The sequence below is a fragment of the Rhinolophus sinicus genome, chromosome 14 (assembly GCF_057876585.1).
Source record: "Rhinolophus sinicus isolate RSI-liver-muscle chromosome 14, RSI-T2T, whole genome shotgun sequence".
Taxonomy (NCBI): domain Eukaryota; kingdom Metazoa; phylum Chordata; class Mammalia; order Chiroptera; family Rhinolophidae; genus Rhinolophus; species Rhinolophus sinicus.
The window spans coordinates 179,513,118-179,525,815 of NC_142514.1; the positions used below are offsets into that span (position 1 = coordinate 179,513,118).

The following is a 12,698-nucleotide window of genomic DNA, read 5'->3' on the forward strand; positions in this document are numbered from 1 at the left end:
CTCTTGGAGGACTCACGGCTCCCGAGGCAGCCAACCAAAGGAGGCCCCGCCCCGAAGGCCCCGCCCCGTCGCTTACAGCTACAGCCCGGAGTACCCGGATGAGGGCGCCTGTTGAGGATCCTTGTAAAACGGCGGCTGCTACGGAGGTGCCTGATGCGGGCGTGAGCGGGTGGGGAAGTTGCGCTGACGCCTCCCCGACCCTAGGAGCTGACCCGCTGACCTCAACCGCTGTCCGCGCCCCTTGCCCTGCCCCTTGCCCGGTCCTCTCCCACTTCCATTGCTCCAGAGCCCTCCGGCTTTCTCATTCTTTTGGGACCGGAGGAACTGCAGAGGCGTAGAGGAGGGAAGGAAGGTGACGGTAATTTGTGCACGTCCCAGACTAGAACGAAGGTCCTTACCTTCTTCCGCTTAGCCCTCCCAGTTCCTCCAAACCCAGCGGGTACCCTCCCCTGACCCTCGAATGGCCTGTCACCCCTCCTCCCCTGCGGGGGAAGGTCACCTCTCCTCTTGGAACTGTGTTTTATTCTTCAGACTTTGAAGGGCCCACCAGGCCACTTGCCCAGCATTATTAGTGCCTCTATTGCTGTACGAACTCCGATCTCAAACACAAAACCAGAATTTCCCTGGTGAGAAAACCTTAATGATCCAGAAAAGCAGTCCCTTAGCCCCACAACTTCAAGGCCACGCCACATCAGACAGGCTCTGCAAGTAGGAGCACATGCAGACTGGCACAGAAGATGCAACCCCCATTTTACCCATGAGGAAGCTGAGGCTCAGGGGAGTTGGTTTACCTAAGATCCCCCAGCAAGTCAGAGGCAGAGGTAGGTGCAGAGCCAGCTATGAATTCTATCGCAGACACATACAGTGAGCCCAAGACCCTAAATGACCCCAAGACACCGTTGAACCAGACTGAACTGAGAGGAGCTAAAACGTCCTTGTGGTTTGCCTGTGTGGTTTCCCACACCAGGGACTCTGCCTGATTTTAGAGGCACTGAATGATCAGTAGAAAGAACACAGGCTTTGTAGAAAGACTAGACATGGATTTAAGGTTTCAGTACTGACTCTTACTAGTATGACCTTGGACAAGTCACTAGAACTCCCTGAGTCAGTTTCTTAGAAGTAAAATTTGGTCACTAACTCGGTTGCCTCCCTCCTGGCTTAGTACCAACACCAACAAGAGCAAGATGTGTGAAGATGTTTGTAAACTTATTCATTACATATCAGCCCACGTAAGAGACGAAGTTCCTCTGGGGGTCATTTCACCCCTTGGAGATGACGTAGGTGCTGCTCCAGGGCTTAAAGGCAGCCCTGTTCCCAACATGGATAGACCTGTCTTCTGGTAGCCAAGTGCAGGTGTGAACCTTGGTCAGCCCCACTCTCCTCTCCATCCCTGGCACACATTCTGGAGTTTAGACTTGGATCAAAGTCTGGGGAGCTCCCTAATGACTAGGGCCCTGGAACCGTGGTTGTACCAGTAGGCTTTGAGTGCTTCCGGTAGCCCAGATTCTTTATCCTCCTGCAGGCGCTGCTGCCCTCACTGTGCCCAGAACCAGGTAGTGCCCACAGGATTGCCCGTCCTCCAACAGCTCAGTGCAAAGGTGTGAACTCAGCTTGCTTCAGAGCCTCTGCACCATGGTGAGTCTCATGAGGGCCAGGGCAGGGGAAGGACACTGTGGGCTTGGAGCAGTGGGTGTGTGTGTGGGGGGGGGGAGGAGGGCAGCCCTGGGCACCCCGGAGTTCCTTACGCTGTGACCAAGAAATGCTGCTGCCTCCTGAGATTCAGAGGTTAGGAGAGAGGGTCCCTCTCCGGGCCTGATCCCTGCTTCCCTCCATTTCCCAGCTGGTCCCAGCCAGGCCTGTGGCTGCAGCCTCTGAGTCTCTCCGGGGCCCTTCTGCCCCCAGTCTGGGTCATAGCTTTAGATCAGAACATTAACAGTTACCTACTCTGTAGTGACACTGTACCAGTCACAGAAGGAGCCATGAAGGATCTGGTGCCTATTCCTGAGCCTGAGCATGTGTGGGCTGGTCCCAGGGGTGGGATCTATAGTACGGGAAGCTTTGCATTGCGGAGCATTGCTCCACTCCCACTCTAGAAACTGATGTGAACCAAAGCAGACCTTGGACAGACCTAGGTTCACATTTCAGCCTGCCAGCTGTGTGACCTTTACAGAAGACTTGACCTCTCTGAGCCTCTTTCTCTTCATCTGCAGTGTGAAGCAGATTAAGGCCTGCCTTCAAGTGGCTATGAGGTGTTTATCAGACCAGAGTCCTGGGGCCTTACACAGCACCTAATCAACTTCATTTCCTTTTCTGTCCTGTCAGGCCACTGGGAACCAGGGATGGCATTGGTCCCAAGCCCTTCTCTGTCTCTGGAATGGTTGCAAATCCCAGGCAGGACAGGTTGTCAGGGATGGCGAGGGGTACCTTCTTGGAGGGTGGTAGCACTGAAGGCTGGGCTTGGACTTGAGAGCAACTCACAGCTTCATTGTATATTCCAGTCCCTGGCAGGCTCGGGGAGCTACTAGCCGGTTCCTTCCAGAGGGCAAGACCTCTGCCACTCAGCCTCCCTTCAGCCCCTGGGGAAAGCAGCATGATAAGGCCAAAATGGAAACAGCTTGGGAGCCAGGCAGACCTGGACACTTGCTGGATGTGTGACCTTGGGCAAAGACATTTAACTGTGCCTCAGTTTCGTCACCAAGCTAATCTTTCCTCCATAGGGTTTGTGGGAAGATTAAATGAGACCTCTCAAAAGCGCTTAGAACCCACCTGGCTCTCAGTCACTGCTCGGGAATGGAGCCAATCTTACTCTTCTGCTCTCTCCCTACTGACCTGGGCTGCTGTCCTTGTGCTGAAACAGGTGGCCCCTGCCAGACCTAGGCAAGGCCAAAGTTTGCACAAAGGAAGCCGCTGCCCACAGGCTTGAGGGAGGAGCCTCCAGGAGGTGCACCTCGGCAGGACCTGCCTCAGCTGCAGGCTGGGCCCCGCTGGCCACCAGGTGGCACTGCGAGCCGGGCCCCAGTCTCTCTCTCTCTGGGACAAAAGTACAAGCTGCACCCGGTCTGCAGCTAGCTCTAGCTTCTTAGAGCCTGTGTGAAAAAGGGAGTAGCTCCTTTTTATTCCATTTTACTGTATAACAGGCATATACTGTATAAATCCCCATTTTGCAGAGGGACTTAAAGCTCCAAACAGTGAGGTGTCTTCACTGAGTTCTCACAGCTGATGGAGGCAGATGAGGGATTTGAGTCCAGGTGCCCGTGCCTGCAGAACCCAAACCCTTCACGGCTCTTGCCCCCATGCCATCCGCTTCTGCCTGCCCACGACCCTCCCACCTGAAGCTCTGGGTGCCCAACTTCCTTCATCTGCTTCTGAGGCCCTGCCCACCTCTCCCTGGCGGTCATTGGTAGCTCAGGTCATTCTAACTTGCTTCCTGGCCTGTCCACCATATTATTTCACACCTCCAGATCTTGGCATATATTATCCCTCTGCCTGGAACATCCTCCCTTTTCCCTGCCCGGGTGCCCCTCACTCCCTTCTACCTACCTAACTCCTCCTCACCCTTCAGAAGCTGCCGGGGTTCTCTAGGGAGGCTGAGGTCCGTTCCCTGTGCCCCCGCGGTGCATGTACATTCCTCTTGTATAGCATTTCCCGCAGCACGTGGAAACGGGCTCTGTGTTTCCATCGGGTAGGACCAGCATTCTGTTCTCTTTACTCACAGTGCCTGACACTGGGCCTGGCACTATGAGGCTCGGGAAGTGTTGTTTGCCCTCATCAATGGCTCAGTTGGAACAGCAAACGGGAGAGGGGCCTGTGTGACCTCTTCCCCTGGCACAGGAGCCTCACCCTGGGTGTCTCCTCCTTTGACAGAAGAAGGCTGTTGGGCCACAATTTTATATTGTTTTATACTCAGGACTCCAGTTCCCCCACGTTCTTTGTATTGAAACCATTCTTCGGGATAAATTTAAGCCATAGTTCAAAATACTTAATGTAAATAATTAGGCAAAGGATAAAAAGTGACAAATTAAGAACTCCCAAAAATATCCACCTGATAAAATGACACTCAATTCTGTGTGCCCCTGGAGTTCCTGAGTGGGCTTGGAAGAGGGGTCTTGGCCATAGCAGTGTGGCCGGGCGGGGTGGGGGGCAGACTGTACCCAGAACCGCATCCTTGTTTCTCTCTCATAGACCTCCAAGAAGCTGGTCAACTCGGTGGCAAGCTGTGCTGATGATGCCCTTGCTGGCCTGGTGGCCTGCAACCCCAACCTGCAGCTCCTGCAGGGCCACCGGGTGGCCCTCCGTTCTGACCTGGACAGCCTCAAGGGCCGAGTGGCACTGCTGTCGGGTGGGGGCTCCGGCCATGAGCCTGCCCACGCCGGTGAGGACCCTGGGCCAGAGGTGGGGGCAGGTGCTGGGCAGAGTGGATGGGGGCCCCGGGGAGGTCGTCAGTGCTGCTCGGAGGGTCAGGACAGAGCCCAGCCCAGAACCGGGTCCTGGTTCCTGCTCTCCTGCTTCCTCGGACTGTGATTTGGGGCCAGTCATGGCCTCCCTCTGGGCTTCAGTCTCCATATCTTACAAAAGTAGGAGGTTGGGCCAGATGATTTCTCGGCCCTTCCAGCTCTGTGAGTCAGTGCTTCTGTGACTCCTCCTGCCTTCCCGTCCCAGCTGACCCATCCCCTCCTCCATGAAGCCTTCCTGACTCTTCCAGCCCAGAGCAACATCCCTTCTCTGAATTCACACCCTGCGTTTTCACATCCAACACGGACAGTCCTGGATTGTTTCAGTGCCAGGCATGTGAGCTCTCCTGGAGAGCTCCTGGGGGCAGGGACCAGGCTTTGTATGCTCTGTACCTTTGGCAAATCCATCCATCCTTTCAGCGACATTAATGAGTACCCACTGTGTGCCTGGACTGTTCTGGGCACTAAGGATGCAACAGTGAACCAGACAGATATGGTGCCTGCCCTCGTGGGGCCTCTGTTCTCCTCTGGGGAGACAGACAGTAACCAGGTATGCACATAAGTGAAAGAGATCATTCCAGAGTGTGTAAGTGTGGTTGTGAAGACGAGAGCAGGGAAAGGAACAGCGAGCCATGGGGCTGGGGTGGGTGACAGCCTCAGTTGAGGTGGTCAAGGAAGGCCTCTCCAAGGAGCTAACTGCTGAATGAAGATCTGTGGAGAGCAACCCAGGTGCTCTTCTGCCATCCCGCGCACAGTAGGGCCCCCCACACCTGAAGCCCAGGAGTATGGGCGGAAGGCCCAGACAGCAGGCCCAGGCCCAGCCGGCATCCTCTCCCCTCCGCTCCCGTCTCCAGGTTTCATAGGGAAGGGGATGCTGACGGGGGTCATCGCAGGAGCTGTGTTCACCTCCCCGCCAGTGGGCAGCATCCTGGCAGCCATCAGGGCAGTGGCCCAGGCAGGCACAGGTAAGCCTGGCTTGCGGGAGGGGCTGCTGCCAGGAGGGCCGGCTGGGGAAAGGTGAGGGCAAGCCCTGATGGGGCCCTGCTGGCTACCCTTGCAGTGGGGACCCTCCTCATCGTGAAGAACTACACTGGGGATCGGCTCAACTTCGGCCTGGCCCGCGAGCAGGCCCGGGCGGAGGGCATCCCTGTGGAGATGGTGGTCATTGGGGACGACAGCGCCTTCACCGTCCTGAAGAAGGCGGGCAGGCGGGGGCTCTGTGGCACCGTGCTCATACACAAGGTGAGGGCCCCCTGCCCCCAGGACGTGGGCTGGCCAGCCCCTCCCAGCCTGCTGTCTCCTGCAGTACCTGGTACCTGGACATTTCCAGCTACTCCACCCCCTAGGCAGCCACGCCTTCCCCAGCGCTCCCTGACCCAGGAAGGCCCCATATCCCCTCCACTCCCTAAGTCCAGCATGGAAGCATTCTCCCAGGCCCTTCCCTTTCCATTCCCCACACCCAGCCACGTCCTCACTAGGCTCCTCTGCCTGCATCCTGCCTACCTGTCCGATCTGTTTCCACGCTCCCCCAGAGGTGTCTGACCAGGCGGCTCACCTGCTGAAAGCCCAGGCTCCTTGGTCAAGCACCCACCACGCTCTTGCCCCTCCTCCCTGACATTCCAATGTCATCTGCCATCATACCTACCATCCTCTTCCGCTCCATCAATACCAGTTCCCTGTACCACGGGGCTGCAGTCCACCTCTGGGCCTTTTCTTATGCTGTGTCTACAGCCTCGAAAGTCCTTTCCCATCCAACCCGCTTTGGCCTGGCTAACTCCAACTGTTCCAGTCCAGTGCCAGCTCTGAGTCTCCCCGTCTGGGAGGTTTCCCGCCCGCTGCACCAAGTGGGTTAGGAGCCCCTCAGAGCACCTGTCACATCCTGTCATGAACTCTACCATTGCATTGACCACCTCGCATTAAATGTTCAGTTGGTATGTGTCTGCTCCCCCAGTCCCTCCCCAGACTGAGTTCCTTCAAGAAAGGACTGTGACTTAGTCACCTTTCCTTCTTTCTAGTTTCAGCACATACTAGATGCTTGGCAAAAAGTGGGTGGGTGGACTGGTGGATGGATATATGGATCAGTGCGTAGATGGGTAGGTGGGTGAGTGGGTGGGTGGGTAAAGTGAGCCACAGACTATATGCCCTGGAGGAAGAACTCTAGACTAGGAATCAGGAAACACCACCAACTGGCTGTGTCACGTTGGATAAGTTATTTCCTCTCTTTGGGCCCATTTCTCCATTTGTAAAGTCCCTTCTGGCTCCAACAGACTGGGGTTCTTGAAGATTGCTGATAGGTGCATTGTGAACGGGGGGATACACTCGTCTGCCCGAAACAAGGGGCCAGGCTGATGTGGCAGTGCTCAGCCCCCCTGCCCAACTAGAAACTCAGCCCCAGCCTGTCTTCTGCACCCAAGTGCTTCCCTGACTCCTCCCTCCTTCTCTCTGTGTGGGTGCAGGTGGCAGGTGCCCTGGCTGAGGCAGGTGTGGGGCTGGAGGAGATCACAGAGCGGGTGAGCGTGGTCGCCAAGGCCATGGGTGAGTGCCAGCGCAGGGGTTGGGAAGGGGGAGGGAGGAGGTGGAAGCTTGCCTTGGGACTAGGAGCGGGTTCCCAGCAGCCGCACAGGAGGGCTCCCAGGTTATTCCCCGGAGCTCAGGGACCATCTCCCTGCGGCAGCTTCTGGGGTCCCGGAGCTGGGTTTCTCTTTCGTCTGAGGTGAAGAGTCTGGCAGCCTGTCTCGGTGAAGAGGCTGCCTGTGGGCAGGGCTGCCAGTTGCTGCCCTGCCCAATGCCTGGTGCCCTGACTGATGCCAAGAGCAGAGCAGTCACCCCCTTCACACTTCGCTTTTCACAGGAACCCTGGGAGTGAGCTTGTCCTCTTGCAGTGTCCCTGGTTCCAGACCCACCTTTGAACTTGCAGCTGATGAGGTAGAGCTCGGCCTGGGTAAGCTTGTGGCCACCCTTGTCCCAGCCAATGCCTGCTCCCTGGGTTCTGCCCATGTCTTATGCCCTGAGAGCCATCTGCCTGGTCCTCTCAGCTTACCTGGAGCTGTCACCTAGATGGTCTTGGTATTTTTAAATGGCTACCTGAGGCTCTTCTGGCCCAACCTACTTGATTTCTACCTGCTTTGCCACCTACACCCCAGACTCTAGCCACATGAGGCTCTATACACAGCCTACCTCCCTGCCTTTGCTCACACCATTCCCAGGTCCTGTCAAAATGCAGCTCTTCTTTCAAGGGCCATTCCAAGGCCACCCTAGCTGCAAAGCTTTCCCTCTTCCTCCCTTGTGCTTCCAAAGTGACGGGCAGAAGCATCACGTGGCCTCACCGTGACTGCCTCTAGTTAAAGCTACTGAACTAGTTAAAAGTTAAGTTCTTGGCTCTCTCCACCACCAAGCCATAGCTCCTGGAGAGCAGAGACTGTGCATTTTTTATTATTCTGCCCATTTGCACCCCCACTTCCCATGTACACAGCACCTAGCCAAGTGCTGAGCACTTAGTAAATCCTTAATTAAAAAAAACAAAAAAAAACAAACGATGAGCGAATCTCCAGGCCTGAGTGAGTCAGCAATGACTGCATCTGTCCACAGGGATCCACGGGGAAGCTGGTGTGCGCCGCATAAAGGTAGGTGGACTCCCTGGCCCAGGGTGGATGCACAGACGGATGGACGAGTGAATGGGTGAGTGGGTGGGTAGGTGGATGAGTGGGTGAGTGGCCAAGGCCTGGGACATAGCTCATTCCTGGCTCCCTCTGGCAGATGGCAACCGCCGACGAGATTGTGACACTCATGCTCGACCACATGACCAACCCCTCCAATGTGTCGCATGTGCCTGTGCAGGCTGGTGAGGGGCTGTCCTGCCTTCGGTCTCCCAGCCCTTCTTCCCTCCTGGGTAGGGGAGCCCAGAGAGTCTCAGCGGGGTGTCATGTCTGCCCACAGGCTCCTCGGTGGCGCTGATGGTCAACAACCTGGGTGGCCTGTCATTCCTGGAACTGGGCATCATCGCCGATGCTGCTGTCCGCTGTTTGGGTGAGTCCCACCCTGGGAGGGGATCTCCCCACCCCCGGAGCTTCTTCCCTCCCGCCCTCTGAAACTGGACATAAGAAAAGCAGCTGACATAGGGTCTTGTGATGGCTAAGAGCGTGGGCTGTGCAGTCAGACAAGCCCGAGTTAGATCATCACTGGGCCACCTAATTGCTGTGAGCCTTGAGCCTGTTGTTTGTCTGCGGACAGGGGGTAACAATAATAGTACCTGCCTCATAGGGTGCTTGTGAGGATTAAGTTAGATTACACACATGTAACGCATTTATTATAGTGCCTGGCACCTGTAAGAGTTCGGTAAATGAGACCTATAATTACCCATCTGCCCCTACAGACAGGACCTCTCTGGGGAACATGATAATTTAGGACATTATGGAGGAATGCCCTGAGCAGGTCTCACCTCAGGGCCCCAGCTTCCACAGTCCCTGTTTTTCTCTTACTCTGTTTCTTTCTCTGATGCTCCAGTGGGTGGTGGGGGGTGGAATATCGCCCTTCCCCCCTTCCATCGCGGACGTCCATGCTTTGCTGTTGCAGAGGACCGCGGGGTGAAGATTGCCCGTGCCCTCGTGGGTACCTTCATGTCAGCCCTAGAGATGCCTGGCCTTTCTCTCACCCTTCTGCTGGTGGATGAGCCCCTCCTGAAACTAATAGGTGAGACTGGAACATGGGGTCACTGAAGCCAGGACCCAGGGGGACTTGGAGAGACCTCATCAGGGCCCACCATGACATTCAGGCCCCGTGGAGAGGCCCTTGCTGACTTCTCCGGCCTTCTCCACCTCTCACATGACTGTGGGGGCGTTGGTATTAGGAACATCCCTAGGGACACCGCCGCCTTCCCTTGTAAAAGTAGGTTCTCAGGACTTGCTCTTTGAGGTGGAGGTGGCTAGCCAGCACTAGGGGAATCCAGGCCCCACTTAATGCCTGACTGGCCAGCCTGTGTCTAAGAGCGTCTTCCTGCTGTCACTAGATGCGGAAACCATGGCATCGGCCTGGCCCAACATGCCCAAGGTCTCTGTGACTGGGCGGAAGCGGAGCCGGGCAGCCCCTGCCGAGCCCCTGGACGCCCCTGATTCCACTGCTGCAGGAGGTACCCAGCCCTGCTGTTGGGGCAGGTGGCCCAGGGCACTGGCCTGAGCCCTGAGGGGTGTGGGGTGTGCAGGGTCCCATACCACCTACACCGTTGCGTTCAGCTGTGAGAAGGGTCAGGCAGGCCTCTTCCCGCCATCCTCCCTGTCCAGGCTTAGGCTCCAAGCGGATGGTACTTGTGCTGGAACGGGTGTGCACCAGCCTCCTGGGCCTGGAGGAACAGCTCAACGCCCTGGACCGTGCTGCCGGTGACGGGGACTGTGGTACCACCCACAGCCACGCTGCCAGAGGTTGGTGCCGGGGCCCCGCTGGGGTCAGGAAGGGGCTGGTGGCACTTGGTTCTGAGAGTTCGGCATTTCATGAACCAGGACAATTTCAACAACATTCGGAGTGGGTTGCCAACTTTTATTTTGCCAAGCACGGCCATTCACAAACCTCGCACCCTCCCACCTGTTTTCGGAGAGACAAGGCCCTCTAACACTACAAGTGTGGGATGGTAATTATCACAGAACCAAATGCAACATTTTGCAACGAATAATAACTTTAGATTCAAGGCGAATTCATTCTATTGTCCTTGTTTTTCTTGACTAACCTGGGCTAGTGAACAGTTGTTCATTGTCCACCATCGTTCAGTCAAGAAAAATGTGTCTAGACCCTACCACAGGCAGGCTCTGCTCCCGACCCTGTGGATACTGTGGTGAGCAAATAGATCAAAATCACTGCCCTCATGGCTTGTGTTCTGGTGGGGAGACAAACAATAAACATCAGTAAAAGATAGAGGATGGTAGTGCAAAGGGCTGAGGAGAAAACTGAAGAAACGAAATAGGGAAGTGAGCTATGGAATGTCAGGGGAGGGTATCCAGGCAGGCCTCACCTGCTGGTGACTGCCGAGTTCCCTGTCAGTCACCATTTCCCACCCCTCCAGACTGCATGCTGGATATAGAAAGGGAGTCGTACTCTTTTCGTGTGGGTTCCCTCCGCCTCTTCCAGGGCCCATTCCTGCTGCCTGGCAGTGGGGCCTGGGTACTTGTTGGGGTTCAGGCAGATGGGAGGGAGGGTCTCTGAATTCCTCGCTACCTCTCTGCCTGCAGCGATCCAGGAATGGCTGAAGGAAGGCCCACCCCCTGCCAGCCCTGCCCAGCTACTCTCCAAATTGTCCCTCCTGCTCCTGGAGAAGATGGGAGGCTCATCTGGGGCAGTGAGTGCCGGCAGCCCCCAGGGCGGACAGAGGACACGCGGGGTGCCAGGATGGCTGAGGCCCAGGCCAGCCGAGTGCTCAGCATTCTGATCCTCCCCAGCTGTATGGCCTGTTCCTGACTGCAGCAGCCCAGCCGCTCAAGGCCAAGACTGACCTCCCAGCCTGGTCTGCTGCCATGGATGCCGGCCTGGAGGCCATGCAGAAGTGAGTCAGAGCCCTGAGCTCTGATCAGGGCTGGGCTCAGGGAGCTGGTTGATGTCACCTGCTCCCAGCCAGGCCCTGTCCCCACTCCCAAAGTGATTCCCTAGTGAGCCTCATTTGCTCTCTTTCCCGCCAGGTATGGAAAGGCTGCCCCAGGGGACAGGACTATGGTGTGTACCCAGCCTTGCCCTTCCCCCTTTGATTACAGAAGCCCTGAAGGCCACCCTCAGTGGCAGGGCCTGTCCTCAGCCCCCTCTTTCTCACCTTGTCCAGCTGGATTCTCTGTGGGCAGCAGGGCAGGAGCTCCAAGCCTGGAAGAGCCCAGGGGCTGATCTGTTCCAAATCCTGACCAAAGCAGTCAAGGTGAGTAAGGCTGGGTCCAGCCATACAGGGAGGTGGACTCGGAGCAAGTTAATGACCTTCCTGTGCCTCAGTTTCCTCCCCTAAAAATGGAGATGGGGGCCAGCCCGGTGGCTCAGGTGGTTGGAGCACCCTTCTCCTAATGCCGAAGTTGCCAGTTCGATTCCCACATGGGCCAGTGAGCTGTGCGCTCTACAGCTAAGATTGTGAACAACGGCTCTCCTCGGAGCTGGGCTGCCGTGAGCAGCCAGAGGAGGTCGGCGTGGGCTGCTGTGTGCTGCCGTGGGTGACCAGGAACGGCTGGTGGCCAGCGTGAGTGGCCAGCAGCCAGCATAAGTGGCCAGCAGCCAGCGTGAGCTGCCGTAAGCTGCTTTGAGTGGCCAACCAACGACTGGCGACCGACCGCCTCAGCCGTGGGGAGCGCAAGGCTCGTAACACCAGCACGGGCCAGGGAGCTGTGTCCTACACAATTAGACTGAGAAACAATGGCTTGAACCGGAGTGTGTGTGTGTGTGGGGGGGGGGGGGGAACGGAAGAAGGGGAAAGAAAAAAAAAAGAGAGAGATGACTACCTGTCTCGGAGGGTGTTGTGAGGCTAACGAGACGTGTAGAGCCCCAGCATGGTATCTGGGACACAACAGTCTTCAGAAATGGTGGCCGCCTGTCCTGCTAAAAGGATGATGGGAGGTGACCTCTCTACCTGGCGACAGTACAGAGGGTGCTGGCAGAGCTGGGACAGAAGGGTCCTCCAGGCTCCATGGCAGGAAGGAGGCCTGGTGGCTCATCCTTCAACCTCCTCCCCCACCCCCTCAGAGTGCAGAAGCCGCAGCCCAGGCCACCAAGAACATGGAAGCTGGAGCAGGAAGAGCCAGTTACATCAGTTCTGCACGGCTGGATCAGCCAGACCCCGGGGCAGTGGCGGCCGCAGCCATTCTCCGAGCCATCCTGGAGGTCTTGCAGAGCCAGGGTGTGTGAATGCCTCCCTGGACCTCAGTGCCTCTCACTGCTGTGCCGAGGTGGCCATTGTCACTTCTATCTTCCAGCTGTCACCCTCCCTCACCCCTCACCCCTCAGGCCTGTCCTGAGTTTGGCAGGGAATCCCCTACCAGCCTCCAGAACTATTCCACTGCAGACTGCAGGCCGAGTGGGTCACATGCCTCTTCAGCACTGCCCTATCCCTCCTCAGGCAGGGTGGGGTCCCAGGGCCTCCCCAATCTGCCCCCAGCCAACTCTGGGCTTTAGCAGAGGCAGTAGAGCCTTTAACAGTCAATGCTAATTTGGTTTTAAGACTCCCTGTGAAAGGCTTCTCTGTAGCTGAACCTGAGCCAGAGTGGAAAAGCAAGCTAATAAACCACGCTGAGGCAA

The 12,698-nt window shown here is 56.8% G+C and overlaps 1 protein-coding gene across 4 annotated transcripts; it reads left to right on the forward strand.

Moving 5' to 3' along the window:
• The first annotated feature begins 46 nt into the window (after window positions 1–46).
• On the forward strand, window positions 47–12,698 carry TKFC (triokinase and FMN cyclase). 4 transcript variants are annotated; one of them, XM_074336459.2, is made up of 19 exons: window positions 57–146; window positions 532–626; window positions 1,523–1,635; window positions 4,183–4,372; window positions 5,306–5,416; window positions 5,512–5,693; window positions 6,908–6,986; window positions 7,303–7,392; window positions 8,040–8,074; window positions 8,208–8,292; window positions 8,388–8,477; window positions 9,024–9,140; window positions 9,457–9,576; window positions 9,728–9,865; window positions 10,667–10,773; window positions 10,874–10,977; window positions 11,111–11,144; window positions 11,248–11,337; window positions 12,147–12,698. In XM_074336459.2, exons 3-19 carry the CDS (start codon window positions 1,633–1,635, stop codon window positions 12,306–12,308), a joined length of 1,737 nt encoding a protein of 578 aa, XP_074192560.2. In that variant the 5' UTR covers window positions 57–146; window positions 532–626; window positions 1,523–1,632; the 3' UTR covers window positions 12,309–12,698. The 4 variants fall into 4 exon arrangements, with proteins under 4 accessions (XP_019609588.3, XP_074192560.2, XP_088645751.1 ...); XM_019754029.3 differs by lacking the exon at window positions 532–626 and having other exon boundaries at window positions 47–146; XM_088789625.1 differs by lacking the exon at window positions 57–146 and having other exon boundaries at window positions 531–626.

Coding starts and splice junctions, on each gene's coding strand:
- TKFC (XM_019754029.3), top strand. Junction 8,075..8,207: donor CTGGTGTGCGCCGCATAAAG/GTAGGTGGACTC, acceptor TCCCTCTGGCAG/ATGGCAACCGCCGACGAGAT. Junction 8,293..8,387: donor GCATGTGCCTGTGCAGGCTG/GTGAGGGGCTGT, acceptor GTCTGCCCACAG/GCTCCTCGGTGGCGCTGATG.